This window comes from Heterodontus francisci, chromosome 35 (assembly GCF_036365525.1).
Source record: "Heterodontus francisci isolate sHetFra1 chromosome 35, sHetFra1.hap1, whole genome shotgun sequence".
NCBI classification, from domain to species: Eukaryota; Metazoa; Chordata; class Chondrichthyes; order Heterodontiformes; family Heterodontidae; genus Heterodontus; species Heterodontus francisci.
Genome location: NC_090405.1, coordinates 37,681,115 through 37,703,477, shown reverse-complemented (window position 1 = coordinate 37,703,477; position 22,363 = coordinate 37,681,115). Strand labels below are relative to the sequence as shown.

Genomic DNA, 22,363 nt, shown 5'->3' with positions numbered 1-22,363 from the left:
TCTCCCCCAAAAGGCTGTTGAGGCTGGTGGGGGTGGGGGGCTAATTCAAAATTTCAAAAGTGTGATTGATTGATTTTAGTTAGGCAAGGATGTTAATGGTTACGAAATCAAGGCGGGTAGATGGAGAGAAGATACAGATCAACCTCATTGAATGGCAGAACTGGCTTGAGGGGCTGAATGGCCTCCTCCTTCCTCTATGCACTCTGTCTCTCCCTATTGCAAATAGGCACAGACATCAATCAATTATGCTTGAAAAGAACTTTTATTTGCCACTGAGATCATTTCGTGGATTTGATCAAACTAAAAAACTGAATATACGGATAGAAAATACACATTTCTTCATTGGAAGAAATTTCAAAATTGGAAGTCACAAATATTTTGCCTGGATCTAATCCCACACCATGTCCTACACATCCATCACCTGTCTTTGCTGACCTAGATTGCATCCTGATCGCCTAACACCTCCACATTTAAAATTCAAATTATCATTAGAAACCCAAAGCAGTTTTACTAATGACCCACATCAGTGTAGCTGACTCCTGAGAAAGTGCCCACTGAAGTAGCCGAACCAGTTGTCACTCAGTTGTATCAAACCTCAGGACAATTGGGAATTGGACAATAAATTCCGGCTTTTCCAGCAATGCCGAAACCCCAAGAATGGTTTTCTTATTAAAATCCCAAGCATGAGTCAGCATCTCATGGAAAAGAAATCAGTCATTAAAAAACATTGCTAAAAGACATGTTTCAGAAATCCTGTTCAGGTTATTGAGTGATGCGAGTCAAGCTCCCAAAGATGCTTCAATCAAATCTTTTGTGCTTTCTGAAGTGATTTCTGCACTGAAGTAGCTGAATTTTACGAAGGTTTAAGATGTAATATGGAGAACATTAGATTACAGCACAAGATCATATACTCAAACACATGCTTGAATATTGGGGGTATTTATATATACATACACTCACCGGGAAAGGCTAAATAAGCTGGAGCTCATTTCTCCAGAAGAGAGAAGGTTGATGGGTGACCTAATACAGGTCTTTACAATTATGAAGGAGTTTGTTAGGATGGACGTAGAGAAGATAAATTATGGGAGAGACCAAAATCAGGGGCCATAAACAATGTTCCCTCTAAGTCACAACCCAACAATTCCTACACAGGCCGCGCACAAGTTAGTGCCTTTAAGTTACCACACGTGTGCAATGGTGCAAGAAAAGTTTTAAGGGAGCGCACACTTAATCGAATCGCCCATGCACTACAAGATAAATTAGAAGGTATATCGGCCATAAATAGAAGATAGTCACTCATAAATCCAATAAAGAATTCAGGGGAAACTTCTTTACCCAGAGGGTAGTGCGAATGTGGAACTCGCTACCACATGGCGTAGTTGAGGCGAATAGCATAGATGTATTTAAGGGGAAGTTAGATAAACACATGAGGGAGAAAGGAATAGAAGATTATTCTGATAGGGTGAGATGAAGTAAGGTGGGAGGGAGCTCATGTGGAGCATACACACCAGTAGGGACCTGATGGGCCGACTGGTCTGTTCTTTGCGCAGTAAATTCTATGTAAGTTTGAGTTTGAAATATGGAGCCTTTTGCAGCTTGGATTTCTCCGAATATTTCTGCTCATTGTAAGAAAGACCTTCTTAACCAGACAGAGTCTCGTGCAATCTGAAACCTGCATCTTTATTCATGCCATGAGTGGCATAGCATTCTCCAAATTAGCATTCACCTCCAGTGAAATTATGTGTGATGTCGGCCATATTTCCCTGGTTCCATCAGAAGGTGGAAAATATTATGCCGTTATACCATTATACTGTATATAGTGCTGGGGAAACTATGAGGTGTGTTTCAGATATATACCAAGCAGCAATAAGGCATACAACAAGATTGACTGAACAATCCTGAAACACAACGAGGATAGAGTCAATCCACAGGGGGTTAAATACACTGTTTGAGGAATAGTGTCATGCCCAAATGATCACAATCAGCCTTTGCTTCCTATAATACAGCACTGACCACTCCCAAAACACTTCATTGGCTGTAAAGCACTTTGGGATGTCCTGAGGTTGTGAAAAGCGCTATGTAAATGCAAGCTATTTCTTTACAGAGCGGGTGTATTTTCCCCTGGATCTTCTGTTTTCAATTTGGGAGATAAATATCCGTTTTCATCTAGTTTTTTATTTTTTATTTATGTTTGGTGACAGGGGACTTTTGGATGAAAGCATACTGTAAAGAGTCATGACACCAAATTGTGCAGGGATGAGATGAATTTCCAGTCCTTGGAATTTGGATCTTATTAAACCGTGACCCCATTTGCCTGTTCCAGTGGCTCAGGCGGTTGTTAAAGACGTCACATTGAGAAAAGCAGTTTACTTCTCCAGTAGCAGAAAGTGAAAATGCTGGAAATACTCAGCAGGTCAGGCAGCATCTGTGCAGAAACCGGTCAGCCAGTCGGCATTTCAACAACCAGGCATTTTCCTTTAACATAACAAAACATCCCAAGTTGTTTAACTGCAGACTTGGAATGACTTAACTTTTGTTTGCACCACAGATGATGCCTGACTGGCTGAGTATTTTCAGTTTTTTCTCTTAATCTGATTTTGATTTCGGAGTTGGCAAGGCCATGCATTCCACTGAACTTTTCCCTCTAGTTATTAAATTAAAATTGATCAATTAATGTGGTAAAAACATCCCAAGGTGATTCATGTAAATCAGACAAGAAAAGTTGAAAACAAGTCAAAGGAGATATTAGGACAGGTGACCAAAAGCTTGGTCAAAGTGGTAGGTTTTAAGAAGCGTCTTAGAGGAGGAGAGACAGAGGTGGAGAAGCAGGGAGCTTTAAGAAGGAAATTCAAGAGCTTAGTGTCTAGACAGCGGAAGGCATGGCTGCCAATGGTGGAGTAAAGGAATTCTGAGATGCACAAGAGCCCAGAAATGGAGGAAGGTTGTGGGGCTGGACGAGGTTACAGAGATAGGGAGGGGTGAGGCCATGGTCGGATTTGAATACTGGATGAAAATTTTAAATTCAAAGCATTAGTGAACTGAGATCCAATGTAGATCAGGGAGCACAGGGTGATGGGTATTGGGACTTGGTGTGAGTTAGGTTATGGGTAGCAAACTGCAAGGGGTTCACAAGCATTTCAGTTTGTGCCTATTTTTGAAGGAACCACTAAAGGTCACTAACTGGGAAAAATGGCCCTTAAGTATAATTGAACACAAATATAACATTGTGACCATGAAGTCCAATCGAAACTAAAGAAGCTTAAAGCTAAACGATAATATTGTCATCACTGTTGATTAATCAGCGTAGGTCGCCTAGTGTCCAAGAGTCAGGCAAAGTCTTGCACCATATTTTCCCTCTCCAGGACCACCCGGACACGGACAACATTATGGAAGAGAGGCAGACGTACAGAGTGAAGTGTTTCAGGTTGTGTTTCAGCGGGGAGGGATTTGGTGACATTCACTCAATTTGACCCTACAAAACGTGGCAACAAATTCTTTAGGAAATGTGAGAGCAGTCCAATGGGACAGTGCCACTGTTGCATGATGTTGTGAGGTTAAAACAAGGAGCATCATGAACCTCACCCACAGCAGGTTCATTCATCCACTGTTGGGCTGAGTGTAGATCAGCATTCGTCAATGTGGATTAGCCTCGGGGACTGAGCATCCCCTTCAACCCAATTCAGGACTAACGCAGAGAGAGAGAGAAAATCAAAAATGTGCCCCAGGTTATTTGTGTGGTATCGGTGGGATAGATATGGGTGAATAGCAGGTGAGATATCTGGATGGAGATGGTGCCTGTTCACTGGTCACCCTAGTGTTGACTTCTCTCCTCACTGCCGCGATCTCCTCTGTTCTTGGACTTCATCGGAGCTTTCACCAGTCATCGAGCCTCCGACTTCTCTGCTGTGTACTTTCTTTCTACTTTTCTGTGGAAAACAGCAAAGATTTCACTTTATAATACAAATTCATACCAAATATTTTTGTAACTACATTGTATTCCAGGTGGTTACGCAGTTTGTTGCTGGAGTAATTGTGTAATTTAATTCCATACAATTATATCATAGAATCATAGAATAATAATAACACAGAAGGAGGCCATTCAGCCCATCATGCCTGTGCCAGCTCTTTGAAAGCGCCATCCAATTGGTCCCACTCCCCTGCTGTTTCCCCACTGCCCTGCAAATAGGTGATTAGATTGTCAATTATGATTATAAAAGTAAAATTGTTATAAATTGTATAATATATGAAATACATCTTTTCAAAAACTTGCTACAAAATGCTACTTTGGCCTAGCTCTGTTTATAGCACCCTTGTCTCTTCAGTCATAAGGGCCATGGGTTCAAGTTCACTTGAGCACTCAAATTTAGGCTAACACTTCAGTGCTGCTGTGTTAGAGGTGCCTCTTTCAGATGGGGACGTTAAACCCGCCTGACTGTTTATCAAAGATTCAATGGCTCTATTCCACAAAGAACGGGGGATCTCCCAGTCTCAACCAGAACCACCAATACGGCTTGACTGCTCACTGCTCAGTTCGGCTCTTCTCTCTGATGTCTTTAATTTACTGTCACTTCTCTTCCAGGAATTCCCACCTTGAAGAAATTATGCTCCTCACTCCCACATTACCTTTTTTTTAACCATTTACTTACACCCTGTCATGTATTCTTTATGTTATCTTATGCAACATAATGAGGTGCATGGATTCCAGTTCGTTGAAGATCTCTAACAGGTTTATTAACAGCTAAACTAGTATATACACTACAGAGCAGACTATATACAGAACCTTCATCTGGGTGTTACAGTTGCAGAGTGAGTATGGCTTCTGGTCACATGATGACAACCTGGTACTTAGCTCATTAGCATATTGAGTTCTTAAAGGGGCATCACTCTTAAGGCGATCATACAACACCCCCCCTCTGGACTGTAATTGGACATATTCTTGGAGGTATCATCACATGACCCTCTCACTGTCCTGCCATTGGTTGTCCGACACAAACCGTTCTCACATCACACATACCAAAGTAAACTGCTGCAGTAACTGGAGATCGGAAATAAAAACAGAAAATGCTGGAAATGCTCAGCAGGCCAGGCAGCATTTATGGAGAGAGAAACAGAGTTAACTTTTCAGGTCAGTGACCTTCTGTCTGATGAGAAAGAATTTTTTTTAATGCCCTGAATTATTTTGATCCAGGGTTGCTGGAAGAGGAGTCCAAGAGATTAATCTTTAATTCCAGACTCCAGAACAATTCTGTTCAGGACCCTTCTTTATTTCTTTGTCCAATTATCACTGCACATTTTGTCTTGCCTCATTGTCACTTTTGTCATTTAATCTCTCCTGCCCTCTAGACCTTTAAAGCCCTTATCTTCCTTTCCTGCCCCCTCTTTTCCCTGGCTCTGTATTTGTTTAAAAGCTACGCATCTCAAACATCTTACAGCTCTGATGAAAGGCCACCCACATAGGTAATGTTAACTCTGTTTCTCTCTCCACAGATGCTGCCTGACCTATTGACTATTTCCAGCACTTTCTACTTTCACTTACCACTGTTACGACCACATGGTATGGGGTTTAGGTAATTCCTGCTGTTCAGTTCCCACCTGACCGCAGAAAATGAGTTTTGCTATTAGGGTTTTAACCCCTTTGTGGTTTATTTGTCAAATAAACAGACAGTGACAGGTTTAAAACAGAAAATCAATTATTTATTGAGTAATTTGCCTTATCCTGCAATTGTCACAACCGTATCACTCACGCATGCACTTGCACACACACAGACACAAGAGACAGATGGACAGGAAAAGTGGTAAGCAGTTTTCAGGTGAGGTAGGGTTTCGGGGTTCATGGTAAACCTGTTGAGTTCTCTCAGAAGTCAAGTTCTCGTTAGTTGCAGGCCTAAGGCGTTTGTAGATTTCTCTCGTGGTTGGAAGTTCAGTTTGAAGACAGAAGATCACTTTCAATTTCACTGCTGCATAAGTTAAAAATGTAGAATTTTACAGCAGGGCAGCTCCCTTATGGCTTGCTGGATTTTTCCCAGCCCTTAGCTGGACAAGGTGTTTGGTGCTGTTTCTTTTTGGATGTCTCTCTGTCTCTCCAGGGTTGCCTTTTAAAGGTAAAAGTTTGTTACATCTCGCCTCTGCTGTGAGACAGGGATTTTCCTTCCTGTAGTGACCGATAATAGCCCATGATGTGGCTACTGCATATCTTCTTTGTTTCAGAAGAACCCATTCAATTCAGGAATGTTTCAGGATGGGTGCAATTGACGCCTCTCAAACTGGTTAGGCATCCTTTGTTCTAAATAGTGTGGCAATGTTTGAATGCACATCCAGCCATCTTTTGCAGCATTGTCCATTTTCTTAAAAAGTCAAAGTCAATTTTTATAACTCTTCAGTTTTAGTCTGTAATTTTTCATTGTTGCACTTCTCGTAAGTGTGACACCACTCAGTTGCTCTGTGTGGGATCTTCCAGAAGGGGGAGCAGTTATAATGATCAGCAAAGTCTGAGCAGTCTGGGACTATTTTCTCTAGAGAAGAGAAGGAAGGGGTGATCTAATTGAGGTACGTAAGATTATGAGGGAGTTTAATAGGGTAGACATGAAGAGGTTGTTCCCATTTGTATTGGAGTTCAAAACTATGGATCATAAATATAAGATAGTCACTATTAAATCTAATAAGGGATTCAGGAGAAACTTCTTTACTCAGAGTGTGATTAGAATGTGGAACTTGCTACCACATGGAATACTTGAAGCAAATAGCATAGATGCCTTTAAGCTGAATAAGCTCCGATTCTGGCCTCTTGAGCACCCCTGGTTTTAATTGCTCCACAGTTGGTGGCTGTGCCTTCAGCTACCAAGGTCCTAAGCTCTGGAATTCCCTCCCTAGACATCTCCAGCTCTTTACCTCTCTCTTCTCCTTTAAAACGCTCTTCAAAATCTACTTCTTTGACCAAGCTTTTAGTCATCTGTTCTAATATTGTCTTATGAGGCTCGGTGTCAAATTTTTACTTTATAATGCTCTTGAGAAGCATCTTGAATTGTTTTATTATGGTAAAGGTGCTATATAAATGGAAATCATTGTTATTATGGAGAAAGGAATAGATGGTTATGCTGGCTGTCAGAGTTAGATGAAGTAGAGTGGGAGGAGGCTTGTGTGGAGCATAAGTGCTGGTACAGAGCAGTTGGGCAGAATGGCCTGTTTCTTTTTTTTATTTGTTCATGGGATGTGGGTGTCGCTGGCTAGGCCAGCATTTACTGCCCATCCCTAATTGCCCTTGAGAAGATGGTGGTGAGCCATCTTCTTGACCTGCTGCAGTCCTTGGGGTGTAGGTACACCAACAGTGCTGTTCGGAAGGAAGTTCCAAAAGTTTGACCCAGAGACAGTGAAGGAATGGCGATATAGTTCCAAGTCAGGATGGCATGTGGCTTGGAGGGGAACTTGCAGATGGTGGTGTTCCCATGCATCTGCTGCCCTTGCCTTTCTCGGTGGTAGAGGTCATGGGTTTGGAAGGTGCTGTTGAAGGATCCTTGGTGAGTTGCCGCCATGCATCTTGTAGATGGTACACACTGCTGCCACTGTGCATCGGTGGCAGAGGGAGTGAATGTTGAAGGTGGTGGATGTGGTGCCAATCAAGAGGGCTACTTTGTCCTGGATGGTGTTGAGCTTCTTGAGTGTTGTTGGAGCTGCACCCATCCACGCAAGTGGAGAATATTTCATCACACTCCTGACATGTGCCTTATAGATGGTGGACAGGCATTGGGGAGTCAGGAGGTGAGTTACTCGCCACAGAATTCCCAGCCTCTGACTTGCTCTTGTAGCCAGGCTGGTCCAGTTCAGTTTCTGGTCAATGGTAACCCCCAGGTTGTCGATAGTGGGGGATTCAGCGATGGTAATGCCATTGAACATCAGGGGAAATGGTTAGATTCTCTCTTGTTTGAGATGGTCATTGCCTGGCACTTGTGTGGCAAGAATGTTACTTGCCACTTATCAACCAAGCCTGGATGTTGTACAGGTCTTGCTGCATCTGGACATGGCTGCTTCAGTATCCGAGGAGTTGTGAATGGTGCTGAACATTATGCAATCATCAGCGAGCATCCCCACTTCTGACTTTATGATGGAGGGAAGATCATTGATGAAGCAGCTGAAGATGGTTGGGCCTAGGACACTACCCTGAGGAACTCCTGCAGTGACATTCTGGGACTAAGACGATTGACCTCCAACAACTATAAGCATCTTCCTTTGTGCTGGGTATGACTCCAACCGGCAGAGTGTTTCCCCCCTGATTCCCATTGACTCCAGTTTTGCTAGGGCTCCTTAATGCCATACTCGGTAAAATTCTGCCTTGATGTCACTCTCACCTCAACTCTGGAGTTCAGATCTTTTGTTTGAACCAAGACTGTAATGAGGTCAGGAGCTGAGTGGCCCTGGTGGAACCCAAACTGAGCATCAGTGAACAAGTTATTGCTGAGTGTTATGACCAGCTGAGAAAGATGTCTAGGGTTCCCTTTCAGCCTTCACCTAGTCTTATGGTAATAGGGTTCAATTTTAAACACACCATGTTTTAGCTCCCCCTTGGTGAATCCTTGTTCACTGCTTTCCAATTATAAGGCAAAGAAACCAGCACAAACAGGCTTTCTTAGGTGTAAAGAAGAAAAGTTGAAATTTATTAAACTTAAGCTCTAATTTGGTTGACGCCTACGGATACATGACATGCCCACACTAGCATGCATATGCGATATGCACATGCAGATAGAGACAGAAAAGAGCATAAGAAAAATAAAGTGGAAAAGTTTGAAGCAATATCTGAAGAGTTTTTGTTACGGTTCTTTGAGTTCACTGTAGAGTCCTTGATTGTAGATAGATCTGGATTTTCATTGGGGCCCAGTATTCTTCTTGTGCGCTGTAGGAGACTTTTCTCTCTTGGGGTTCATGTGTCTTCAGTGGATTCAGAGGCTTGTGAGAAAGAGATGGGAGCAGACAGGAGAGATGTTCTCTGTCCAGGAGCAAACAGACACTCTGCCTTCAAACGCTCTGTGGCCAGTTCAAAAGAAAACGCTGGAATAGCCAGGTAGTCATGTGACCAGCTGGTCTAACCAGTCCTGGCCCTTGTGGATTGTATCCTCCATAGCAGGCCCTGGAATTCCTCACCTTCGATGTTTGTTAGTATATAAATATTTTTTTCCAGCCATGGCTGAACTGTTTAACAAGTCATTTCCTCGCTCCAACAACAGTTAAAAATCAGTGTTTATGACAAAATTGATGTGCATCATTCTTGGCAGGTGGGGGCCTAGCATGACACTGAGCAAGTGCCTCTTGATAGCACTGTCGGCAACCCCTTCCATCACTTAGCTGATGATCGAGAGTAGACTGATAGGGCGGTAATTGGCCGGGTTGGATTTGTCCTGCCTTTTGTGTACAGGACATACTTGGGCAATTTTCCACATTGCTGGGTAGATGCCAGTGTTGTAGCTGTACTGGAACAATTTGGTTAGGGGGTGTGGCTAGTTCTGGAGCCCAAGTAAGTATTCAGTACTATTGCTGGAATTTTGTCAGGGCCCATAGCCTTTGCAGTATCCAGTGCCTTCAGCCATTTCTTAATATCACATGAAGTGAATCAGATTGGCTGAAGTCTGGCATCTGTGATGCTGGGAACCTCAGGAGGAAGCTGAGATGGATCATCCACTCAGCACTTCTGGCTGAAGATGGACACAAATGCTTCAGTCTTGACTTTTGCACTAAAAACAAGAAATGCTGGAAATACTCAGCAGGTCTGGCAGCATCTGTGGGGAGAGAACTTTTGCACTGATGTGCTGGGCTCCCCCATCATTGAGGATGGGGATATTTGTGGAGCCTCCTCCTGCAGTAAGTTGTTGAATTGTCCACCACCATTCACGACTGGATGTGGCAGGACTGCAGAGCATTGATCTGATCCATTGGTTATGGGATCACTTAGCCCTGTCTATTGCATGCTGCTTCCGCTGTTTGGCATGCAAGTCTTGTGTTGTAGCTTCACCAGACTGAAACCTCATTTTTAGGTATGCCTGGTGCTGCTCCTGCACTCTTCACTGAACCAGGGTTGGTCCCCCGGCTTGATGGTAATGGTAGAGTGGGGGATATGCCGAGCCATGAGGTTACAGATTGTGGTTGAATACAGTTTTGCTGATGGCCCACAGTGCCTCTTGGATGCCCAGTTTTGAGTTGCTAGATCTGTTCGAAATCTATCCCATTTAGCACAGTGATAGTGCCACACAACACGATGATGGGTATCCTCAATGTGAAGATGGGACTTCATCTCCACAAGGACTGCGCAGTGGTCACTCCTACCAATACTGTCATGGACAAATACATCATGACAGGTAGATTGGTGAGGACAAGGTCAAGTAGGTTTTTCCCTCACCACCTGCCGCAGACCCAGTCTAACAGCAATGTCCTTTAGGACTCAGCCAGCTCGGTCAGTAGTAGTGCTACCGAGCCACTTTTGGTGATGGACATTGTAGTCCCCCACCTAGACTATATTCTGAGCCCTAGCTACTTTCAGTGCTTCTTCCAATTGCTGTTCAACATGGAAGAGTACTGATTCATCAGCCGAGGGGGGGCAGTAGATGGTAATCAGCAGGAGGTTTCCTTGCCCCATGTTTGACCTGATGCCATGAGAATTCATGGGGTCTAGAGTCAATAGTGAGGACTCCCAGGGCAACTCCCTTCTGACTGAATACCACTGTGCCGCCACCTCTGGTGGGTCTGTCCTGCCAGTGGGACAGGACATATTCAGGGATGGTGATGGTGGTGTCTGGGACGTTGTCTGCAAGGTATGATTCTGTGAGTATGACTATGTCAGGCTGTTGCTTGACTAGTCTGTGGGACAGCTCTCCCAATTTTGGCACAAGCCCCCAGATGTTAGTAAGGAGGACTTTGCAGGGCTGTGTTTGCCATTGTCACTTCTGGGTGGTCCGTCTGGTTTCATTCCTTTTCTTAGGCTTTGTAGCCATTTGATACTACATTGTCACTTGTAGGCCAGATCAGGTAAAGGTGGCAGATTTATTTCCCTCAAGAACATTAGTGAACCAGATGGGTTCTTACAACAATGAACAATGGTTTCATGGTCACCATTAGACCATTACAGATTTATTAATTGAATTCAAATTTCACCATCTGCCATGGTGGAATTTGAACCCATGTCCCCAGAGTATTTACTAGTCCAATAACATTACCACTACACCATCACTTCCCCTAAATGATGTCGTTTCTTTGTGAAATTGGATTTGTGCATTTCCAAAACAAATGACTTGATTTATATGTAATGCCTGAGTTACCAAGAGCTCTGGTGCTACCTGATAAGGTGCTTATCATAAATGCAAGTATTTTCGGCAGGAGGGTCACCAGCTGCTGGACACAGGTGCACTTTAACAGGTTATTTAACGGGCTGCATTGTTCCATCAAGATTATCTCAGGCATAACAGATTTATAAATTCCCAGTCCAGCCCCTCTCATGTGCTGCCCGATGGTTCCACCACTCGGGTTCTGCACCTGCCAGAACTTTTGAAACTTTCCCTGCACTTTCCTTGGCTGACTGCACACTTGTACACATGTGTAAGGGGCATTTTTTCCCATAAGGCAGAGTGACGCGTGCAATCGCTATGGCTATTTCAGTCTTGCTGTGCACTGTGGGAAATCCGGCTGCCATTAACAGAAGTGCACAAATCTGTGGAGGTTCCACTAAAGAGGAGAACTGTTGGTAAATGTGTAAATGATCGAATGAGAGTTTAAAGATGAGCGTAATTTGAATTGTACCCATGTATGTAGAGCACAATTGGTGGCGGTTTACATGCATGTGGAGCACCATGACATCTCACTATCTCTGATACAAAGCAGAAGCCATTCAATGGGAATTGTTTTCTTGATCATTGCTCCTTTCCTTTTTGGCCTCCATGTCTCGAGAGACAATAGGTAAGTGCCTAGAGATGGTCAATGGTTTGTGGAGCAGCGCCTGGAGTGGCTACAAAGGCCAATTCTAGAGTGACAGACTCTTCCACAGGTGCTGCAGGTAAAGTTGGTTGTCGGGGTTGTTACACAGTTGGCTCTCTCCTTACACTTCTGTCTCTTTTCCTGCCAACTGCTGAGTCTTTTCAACTTGCCTCTCTTCAGCCCCGCCTTTGTAGCTGCCCACCAGCTCTGGTGATCACTGGCAACTGGCTCCCACAACTTGTGGTCAATGTCGCAAGACTTCATGTTGTGTCTGCAAAAGTCTATAAAGCGGAGACATGGACGGCCGGTGGGTCTGATATCAGTGATGAGCTCGCTGTACAATACGTCCTTGGGGATCCTGCCATCTTCCATGCGGCTCACATGGCCAAGCCATCTCAAATGCCGCTGGCTCAGTAGGGCGTACAGTGGGGATGTTGGCTGCCTTGAGGACTTCTGTGTTGGAGATACAGTCCTGCCACCTGATGCCAAGGATTCTCTGGAGACAACGCGTTGAGACGTTGGTCCCGGCTGACATACGTTGTCCAGACCTCGCTGCCGTACAGCAAGGTGCTGAGGACACAGGCTTGAAACACTTGGACTTTTGTGTTCCGTGTCAGTGCGCCATTTTCCCACACCCTCCTGGCCAGTCTGGACACAGCAGCGGACGCCTTTCCCATGCATTTGTTGATTTCTGCATCGAGAGACAGGTTACTGGTAGGTGAACTCTTGAACCACTTCCAGAGCGTGGTCACCGATATTGACTGTCCCATGATGTTCATTTTCTTGAGGCTGATGGTTATGCCAAATTCATTGCAGGCAGCCGCAAACCTGTCGATGAGTCTCTGCAGACGCTCTTCCGTGTGGGATGTTAATGCAGCATCGTCAGCAAAGAGGAGTTCCCTGATGAGGACTTTCCGTACTTTGGTCTTTGCTCTAAGACAGGCAAGGTTGAACAACCTGCCCCCTGATCTTGTGTGGAGGAAAATTCCTTCTTTGTTAAAGGCCTGTACACTGTTCCTGTCCAGGGCTCTAGTCATTACCTGTCTCTAAAATAAACCTTGCAGTTTTCAGAGGATATATTAGAATTGCATATGTAGAATCTACAGCACAGAAAGGGGTCACACGAGCCTCTTCCACTCTAAATTTCCCTTCCCATCCTATCCCCATTTCTTTCTATTTCCTTCTCCCTCATTTATTAATCAAACCTCCCCTTAAATGCATCAATGCAATCTGCTTTGACCACTCCAGTTGGATGTGAGGAGCTTCAGTAGCAATTACCTGCCATCAGCTTAGTCAAGGAAGGACTGAACCATGATTATATAAATATGGGGCCATATCTAGCTAACACTTTCCAGTAACTGTTGTTAAAACATCAGACTTTCTACATCAGCTACAAATGAGCATCTTCCTTCAGTGAACCACTTTGAGTTTCTAAATGTCCATGTCCAAGGCTACGTAGCAAACGTGTTCATCTTCAACCACTTAATCTAGGTCCTCATTTTAACAGTTTTGGCAAGGAGAGATGTCAGTATCTGTATAACACCCTCTCCAGTATTATAAATGACTAGAGTTCACTCTCTCATTCGTTGCTGGACATGTCACGCAATCTCAGGCTTTTTCTCTCCCTCCTCTCTAAAACTGCCGTGCGATCTTAGATCTCAGGATCTCACTCTCTCAACCTGCTGGAGGATCTCAGAGTCTCACAGTTGCTTAGAATTTGCAGCACAGAAACAGACCATTTGGCCCAACTGGTGCTCCACATGAGTCTCCGCCCACCCTATTTCATCTAACCCTATCAGCATATCCTCTCCCTCCCTCCCTCATGGAGTCATCTAGCTTCCCCTTAAGTGCATCATTCCTTTTTAAAAATTCTTTTATGGGATATGGCCGCCACTGGCAAGGCCAGCATTTGTTGCCCATCCCTAATTGCCCTTGACAACTGAGTGGCTTGCTAGGCCATTTCAGAGGGCAGTTAAGCGTCAACCACATTGCTGTGGGTCTGGAGTCACATGTAGGCCAGACCAGGTAAGGACAGCAGATTTCCTTCCCTAAAGGCCATTAGTGAACCAGATGGGTCTTTACAGCAATCAATGATAGTTTCACAGCACCATTACTGAGACTAGCTTTCAATTCCAGATTTTTATTAATTAGAGTCATAGAGCTATACAGCACAGAAACAGGGGCCTTCGGCCCATCGTGCCTGTGCTGGCCATCAAGTACCTACCTATTCTAATCCCATTTTCCAGCACTTGGCCCGTAGCCTTGTATGCTATGGTGTTTCAAGTGCTCATCTAAATACTTCTTAAATGTTGTGATGGTTCCTGCCTCTACCACTCCTTCAGGCAGTGTGTTCCAGATTCCAATCACCCGTTGGGTGAAAAAAAATTTCCTCAAATCCCCTCTAAACCTCCTGCCCCTTACCTTAAATCTATGCCCCCTGGTTATTGACCCCTCCACTAAGGGAAAAAGTTTCTTCCTATCTAATCTATCAATGCCCCTCATAATCTTGTATACCTCAATCATGTCCTCCCTCAGCTTTCTCTGTTCTAAGGAAAACAACCCTAGCCTTTTCAGTCTCTCTTCATAGCTGAAATGCTCCATCCCAGGCAACATCCTGGTGAATCTCCTCTGTACCCTCTCCAGTGCAATCACATCCTTCCTGTAGTGTGGTGCCCAGAACTGTACACAGTACTCCAGCTGTGGCCTAACTAGTGTTTTATACAGCTCCATCATAACCTCCCTGCTCTTATATTCTATGCCTCGGCTAATAAAGGCAAGTATCCCATATTCCTTCCTAACCACCTTATCTACCTGTGCTGCTGCCTTCAGTGATCTATGGACAAGTACACCAAGGTCCCTGTGACCTTCTGTACTTCATAGGGTCCTATCATCCATTGTATATTCCCTTGCCTTGTTAGTCCTCCCAAAATGCATCACCTCACACTTCTCAGGATTAAATTCCATTTGCCACTGCTCCGCCCATCTTACCAGCCCATCTATATCGTCCTGTAATCTAAGGCTTTCATCCTCACTATTTACGACACCACCAATTTTCGTGTCATCTGTGAACTTAATTAATTACACCTATTAATGAATTCAATTTGAATGCCACGGTGGGATTTGAACCCGTGTCCCCAGGGCATTAGCCTGGTCTCTGGATTACTAGTCCAGTAACATTACCATTACGCCACCGTCTCCCCCCAAAGCATGCCACGTAGTAGCACATTTCACAATCTAACCCAGTGTCTTTATTACTTGCCCAGTTTTTAGCCCACGTGGATAACGTGCGATATCTTTTTGCACTCTCTCCACTTTCTCCCATGCCTCTTTGAGTCTGCTGCGGCTGTATTCCGATTCACAATGCATGATGCGGTGTAGAATGGCTTGGTTCTCATGTGATATCTGCATGAGCTCCCTCTGACGCTTCTCTGCATTCAAACTGTGTGGAAGGATACTAAAAGATATCAGTTCAGGGATGACATCAAAACAGCCCAAGGAAAAGAAAATCAAATAAGAAGGTAGCAACATGCAGGATGCATTGCAGAAACTCACTAAAGCTTCTTCAGCAGCATCTCAAACCTGCCACCACCACCATCTAGAAGGACCAGGGCAGCAGGTGCATGGGAACACCAGCACCTCCCAGATAAGTCACCCACCATCCTGACTTGGACATATATCACCAATCCAGCTCGGCGGTGGGTCAAATTCCTGTCTCTCCCTGGCTTACAGCACTGTGGGAGCATTTTCACCATACGAGTCTCCGTGGTTCAAGAACCATAGAACCATCGAAAGGTTACAGCACAGAAAGAGACCATTCAGCCCATCGTGTCTGCGCCGGCTGAAAAAACTAGCCGCCCAATCTAATCCCACCTTCCAGCACCTAGTCCGTAGCTTTGCAGGTTACAGCACTTCAGGTGCATGTCCAGGTACCTTTTAAAAGTATTGAGGGTTTCTGCCTCCACCATCGTTCCTGGCAGTGAATTCCAGACACCCACCACCCTCTGGGTGAAAAAGTTTTTCCTCATGTCCCCTCTAATCCTTCTACCAATCACATTAAATCTGTGCCCCTTGGTAATTGACCTCTCTGCCAGAGTAAACAGGTCCTTCCTGTCTACTCTATCCAGGCCCCTCATAACTTTGTACACCTCTATTAAGTCACCCCTCAGCCTCCTCTGTTCCAAGGGAATCAACCCTAGCCTATTCAAACTTTCCTCACAACTGCAACTTTCAAGCCCTGGCAACATTCTTGTAAATCTCCTCTGTACTCTCTCCACAGCAATTATGTCCTTTCTGTACTGTGACCAGAACTGTACGCAATACTCCAAGTGTGGCCTAACCAGGGTTTTATACAGTTCCAGCATTACATCCCTGCTTTTGTACTCCACCACCATCTCAAGGGCAACTAGGGATGGGCAATAACATCTGGCCTTGCCAGCAACACCCATATCCAGTGAATTAATTGAGCAAAATTATTTTAGGCCATCCATCTTGGCATTCTGGTCCTTTTACATTGCCCACATCAACCTTTGTCACTCAACTGTCTTATCATCATTCCATCAGGAGTCTGTTCAGTATCTTATGCTGAAATCTATAACTACCACATGAGCTGTTAACAATTGGTAAAGCTGACAGGTACCTGTTCATAGAATCATAGAATACTGCAGCATATAAAGAGGCCATTCAGGCCATTGTACCTGTGCTAGCTCTCTGAAAGAGCTGTCAATTAGTCCCACACCCTTTGCTCTTTCCCCATCACCCTGCAAAGGTTTTAAGTAGAGATCCAGTTTCCTTTGGGCAATTACTATTGAATTTGCTTCTACCACCTTTTTGGGTAGTGGTGTCTAGATCAGTAGTTTAAATAATCTTCAAGGAACTAAAGCCGATCCACTTTGTATAATCTATTTATCTACAAGTCTTATATCTAATGTCCATTCATCATACTTTAGAAACCCATCAGCTAACATCACAAAAACAAATTATCTGATCGTCATCACATTGCTGTTAGTGGCAGCTTGCTGTGCACAAACTGCCTGTTGTGTTTCCTAAATTGCAACTGTGACTACACTTCAAATGTGTCTATTTGGCTGTAAAGTGCTTTGGCTTGTGCTAAGATTGTGAAAGGCGCTATATAAAGTGTACGGAATTGGACGTTAGGGGTTGTCAGTGAACACTACTCAGTGCAAGCGTGCAGGCAAAAACTTTCTGACTACCTTAATAAGAACAACATCAACTTGCATTTATATAGCCCCTTTAATGCAATAAAAGTCTCAAAATTTTACACTGAGCCACATGAAGAGATTAGAGCAAATGACTAAAAGCTTGGTCAAAGAGGTAGATTTTAAGGAGGGTGCTCAAAGCAGAAATAGAGGTAGAGAGGTGGAAAGGTTTAGGGAGGGAGTTCCAGAGCTCAGAGCCCAGGCAGATGAAGGCATGGCCACCAGTGATAAAACAATTAAAATCAAGGATATTCAAGAGGCCAGATTGGTGGAGTGCAGAGATCTTGGAGGATTGTAGGGCTGGAGGAAATTACAGAAATAGGGAGGGGCGAGGCCATGGAAGAATTTGAAAGTAAGGGTGAGAATTTTGAAATTAAGGCGTTGCTTAACCAGGAGCCAGTATAAGTCAGCAAGCACAGGGGTGATAGGTGAACGGGACATGATACGAGTTGGGACACGGGCAGCAGAGTTTTGGATGACCTGAAATTTACGGAGGGTAGAATGTGGGAGACCAGGCAGGAGTGCGTTGGAATAGTCATTTAGAGGTAACGAAGGCAGGAATGAGGGCTTCAGCAGCAGATGAGCTGAGGTAGGGGCGGAGTCGGGCGACGGTGAAAATAGTGCGGATACTTGGTAGAAAGCTTAGCACAGGGTCAAATATAACTCCAAGCACCCAAATATTAAGCCTCTTCTGCCTCCCCTTAACTTCTGTACCTTTTATATGTGTAGTTATTCCAATTCTCCACCGTCCCGTTGGATCTCATGATGTCAGCTAATTTGGAGGAAAGGATCTGATTGTCTCTTGTTATAACGGCCAAACGCTCTTCCTGTAGCTGAGCAAAGGACAGTCAGTCATCAGCTGCAATTGGTGCATCTGTGGTCTCTATAGACTCTGGGCTAATTACCATTGAGTTCACCAACAAAATATACTAGTCAATCTGCAGCACTAGCTCGATAAGACTTTACTTCTGCGTTTGGAAATTGCTTCCTCCCCTGTTCTAGTCCCCCCACGTACTGACTGAGCAAACAGGCTCCCAGCTCCAAAGGCTTCTCTTTACTGTCTCCATAGGACAGCACAGTTAAGGATGGGAGTTCAACATATAGGATGCCCTGGGTGTGCACCTAGGTACTCCACTCCACGACATAACATGCTGGTACAGTATTTCACCGTCCTGTCCATGTTTATATTGAATTTTGCCTGACTTTTAATTCTGTCAACCGCAATCAGAAGAAACAGCCTAAGTTCCCAACTGGTCCACTCTGTGAGGCACCTTGCACTCTTAAAGTCACTTAGTTGGCCAATGCAGGGAGTAGTTAAGCCATACAACAACAAAAACAAAAACTCGCCTTTATATGGCATCCTTAGCATAGTGAAACATCCCAAGGCACTTTATAGGAGTGCAAGCAAAATTTGACACCAAGCCACATGAGGAGATATTTGGACAGGTGACCAAAAGCTCAGTCAAAGGAATGTCTTGAAGGAGGAGAGGGAGTCGGAGAGGTTTAGGGAAGGAATTCCAGGATTTAGGGTGTCGGCAGCTGAAGGCACCGCCGCTGATGCTGGAACGGAGAAAATTGGTGAGGCACAAAAGTCCAGGATTGGATGTGCACAGAGATCTTGGAGAGTTACAGGGCTGGAGGGGATTACAGAGCTAGGGAGGGGCGAGGCCATTAAGGGATTTGAAAACAAGGACAAGAATTTCAAAATTGAGGCCTTAAAATAGCTCAGGAAGATCCCAGTTACAGTCCCGTGTCTCTCAGACAGGGTGATAGCAGCAACACTGATATACAGCATAGTGCCCTGGCATTAAAGAAGGAAAAATCTGCTACCAGTGTGGAACCTCTCTAGATGGCAGGACAGGTCACAGACTGAGTCTTATTAGATTACAGCCCAATCTCCGACATGGATGATGCATTCCCTATTATGGCTCCACATTGATAGAAGAGCCTTTCAAAATGACTTCGAGGTCTGTTGTCTGTGACATTCGGAAATCTGTACTGGAGATGGGATGTGGTAATATTGTGATTATGTTACTGGACTAGCAATGCAGAGAATATGAGTTTAAATCCCACTATGACAGTTTGAGAATTTAAATTTAGTTAAAAATAACTGGAGAAATTTTTTTTTTAAATGCTGGTTACGGGAAAAGTGACCATGAAACTCTTGGATTATTGCAAAATCCCAACTGTTTCACTTTGCGGAATGAAACCTGCCGTCCTTACCTGGTTTGGGCCTATGTGTGGCTTCAGTCCCACGCCAAAATGGTTGAGTAATACTTTCCCTCTGAAGTAGCTAGCAAGTGACTCAGTTGTGTCAAATTAACCTCAGAGCAACTGCGGATGGGAGAATAAATGACGGTCTTGCTCGTGAAGCCCACAACCCGAGAATGAATTTAAAAAAAGATGACACACGGTTATACCTGTAGTTTTTTTAGCTTGACTTGAAGATGTGCCGGGGTCTGAGGTCCCTTTGTATCCACAACTGCTGAGGCCTTTTGCACCTATGGATGGAAGACACTTATAATATGGTGTTAGACATTTCATTTCGAAGAAAAGTTCACGTACAGCTTTAGTGTGGAGAATGTTCCTGCAGCTGAACTCGTTTGAGTGGAAGATTACACCTTTAGTGGAAAAAGAGTTTCTCCCGTAATCTTCCGCCAGCCAATGTTTGAGCTGTTGTGACCGGTTCACAGCCTCAGGATGCCAGTGTCAATATTTATGTGTTTATATGTTTTTTTAATATATTCTGACCATGAATGTATATTTGTGATTCTACTATCCTGCCTGCTTGTATGTATTTCTGTTCAAGTATGCAAATGCACAAGAATGCAGTATTTTCCCTGTAATTGTATGCGTATATGTATATAGACATATCTCTGTGGGATATGCATCAACGCTTTTCTGTCCATATATGTGTACTTGACTGTGTGAGCATGCATTTTTTTCTCTCTCAGAGTCTCCGTGTGCATAAGATTTGAATGGGAATGACCAGTCCCTTATCAATTTAAATATTAATTTTGTATTAAGAACCTTGCGTGGGGCACTCACTGCAATAAACTTTACTTCCTGCCGGGGACAATACAATAAATGGACAAGAGGTAAGCAGGGGGTTGGGGGGGGGGATGCAACAACAACAACTTGCATTGATGTAGCAGCTTTAACATAGTAAAATGTCCCAAGGTACTTCACAGCGGCGTTATCAAAACAAAATTTGACGACGAACCACATAATGAAATGTTTGGTGACCCAAAAGCTGGTCAAAGAGGTAGGTTTTAAGCAGTGCCTTAAAGGATCAGAGAGAGGCGGAGAGGTTAAGGGACAGAATTCCAGAGCTTAGGGCCTCGGTTACTGAAGGCATGGCCACCAATAGTGGAGCGATTAAACTCGGGGGATGCGGAACAGGCTAGAATTGGAGGAGCGCAGAGATCTGAGGAGAGGGCGCGGAAAAAAATTACTAGAATGATACCAGGGATGAGGGACAGAGTGGAGAAGGTGGGGTTGTTCTCCTTAGAGCAGAGAGTGTTAAGACGAAATTTGATAGAGGCGTTTAAAATCATCTGATAGAGTAAATAAGAAGAAACGGTTTCCAGTGACAGAAGGGGTCAATAACCAGAGGAAACAGATTTGAGGTGACTAGCAAAAGGACCGAGCGACATGAGGAACCATTTTTTTACATAGCAAGTTGGTGTGATCTGGAATGTGCTGCCTGAGAGGATGGTGGAAGCAGATTCAATAGTAACTTGCAAAAGGGAATTGGATAAATACTTGAAAAAATTGCAGGGATATGGGGGAAGAGCAGGGCAGTGAGATTAATTGGATAGCTCTACCAAACAGCTGACACAGGCACGATGGGCCGAATGGCCTCTTTCTGTGCTGTGTCATTCGATGATTCTAGGATCTCTGAGGGGTGCAGGGCTGGAGGAATGCAGCAATAGCTCAGGAAAAAGAGACAGGATTATGAGACAGTGAGGGAAGGACATGATGAGTGACAGAAGGTTTGGGAGGGGAAGGAGATGATTGTAACACAGCAGAGACTGACTGGGTAACATCATGGGAGATAGACTAATAGATAAAATGCAACAACATTCAGAGAGTTTAGAAACACACCAGTAATAAGACATTAAAGCTTTAAGATGAAATGTCTTTTTTAATATAGCATTTATATCTTCTACTATGTTCGACACCACCTGACCTTTGTCCTATGCCTTTGGTAATCATCCTTGTCCCATTTCTGCTGCAGGTACTTATTAGTGGTCGGAATGATGGGTTGGTAAGCTCGGTGCATCTTGAAATGTCCAGAGATGTGAATGTGATCCTGGAGTGTTGAGTTACTAAATAGATCAGAATGGATGCGCTGCCCAGTGAGTCAGAACATTACCACACACGGAGCTACTTCTCCTGGGTCCTAGTGCTGCGCTGTGCCCAGTTTAATATGCATAACAAATTCAATCAGCAATATCGCACAACAAAATCTCGTAGCATCCTGCCGCTCCAAGTGCGGGAGTCAGGACGAAGACAACAGGTAGACTAAAGCCGTTATTTTGATCCAAACGCAACAATGCAATGTCTACAGATTTCCCCAGGGATGAACTGCCATTTCTGCAGGTCACTGTGGTACCACTGGACCTATCGAAGACATATCTGGTGGGATTCCTAGGTGAATCAACCAGCCGCACTGCTAGCAACATGAGTCAGCCACTTAGCCCTTCAAGCCTGTTCCGCCATTCAATGAGATCATGGCTAATCCCATCAATATGCCCTCAAACTGCTACCAGGAGATAGAACAGATGCGCCAGATTCCCAAGTTGGAATATACTATACTTATTGTCAAACAGAAGATGTGAGTTTCCCTCCAACTTCTGGAAACTCTGCTGATTCTTCACTAGAATTCCGCCCCGGAAAGGCGTGGAATTTTTGCTTTTCGATCTGTGGTATACTGCTCTAAAGGCACACTGAGGAAACACAGTGGGTTACATCAGAAACACAAAGGGTACACCAAAAATCACCCACTTTGAATTTGAGAAAGACGGATTGGAACATTACCTTAATGGTGAGAGACAACAAGCTGTAGAGGTCCAAAGAGATTTAGGTGTCCATGTTCACAAATCACTAGAAGCTGGTACAAAAAGTAATCCAAAATTTCTGAAGAAAAGTTCAAATTGAGGGAGTGACATTTCAGTTGTACGAACTTAGTCGGA

The 22,363-nt window shown here is 44.2% G+C and overlaps 1 protein-coding gene across 2 annotated transcripts; it reads right to left on the bottom strand.

Moving 5' to 3' along the window:
* Nucleotides 1-272: 272 nt before the first annotated feature.
* On the bottom strand, nucleotides 273-21,466 carry LOC137350480 (uncharacterized protein CFAP97D2-like). 2 transcript variants are annotated; one of them, XM_068015132.1, is made up of 5 exons: nucleotides 21,358-21,466; nucleotides 19,586-19,666; nucleotides 17,880-17,998; nucleotides 15,205-15,388; nucleotides 273-3,926 (listed from the first exon to the last, which is right to left on the bottom strand). In XM_068015132.1, exons 1-5 carry the CDS (start codon nucleotides 21,448-21,450, stop codon nucleotides 3,831-3,833), a joined length of 573 nt encoding a protein of 190 aa, XP_067871233.1. In that variant the 5' UTR covers nucleotides 21,451-21,466; the 3' UTR covers nucleotides 273-3,830. The 2 variants fall into 2 exon arrangements, with proteins under 2 accessions (XP_067871233.1, XP_067871232.1); XM_068015131.1 differs by having other exon boundaries at nucleotides 15,209-15,388.
* Nucleotides 21,467-22,363: the final 897 nt, after the last annotated feature.

Coding starts and splice junctions, on each gene's coding strand:
- LOC137350480 (XM_068015132.1), bottom strand. CDS start 21,450: ATGCACCGAGCTTACCAACCCATCATTCCGACCACTAATAAGTACCTG. Junction 17,999..19,585: donor TCAAGCTAAAAAAACTACAG/GTATAACCGTGT, acceptor TCCTTTGCTCAG/CTACAGGAAGAGCGTTTGGC. Junction 3,927..15,204: donor GTGGGCTAAAAACTGGGCAA/GTAATAAAGACA, acceptor TGTTTTCCACAG/AAAAGTAGAAAGAAAGTACA.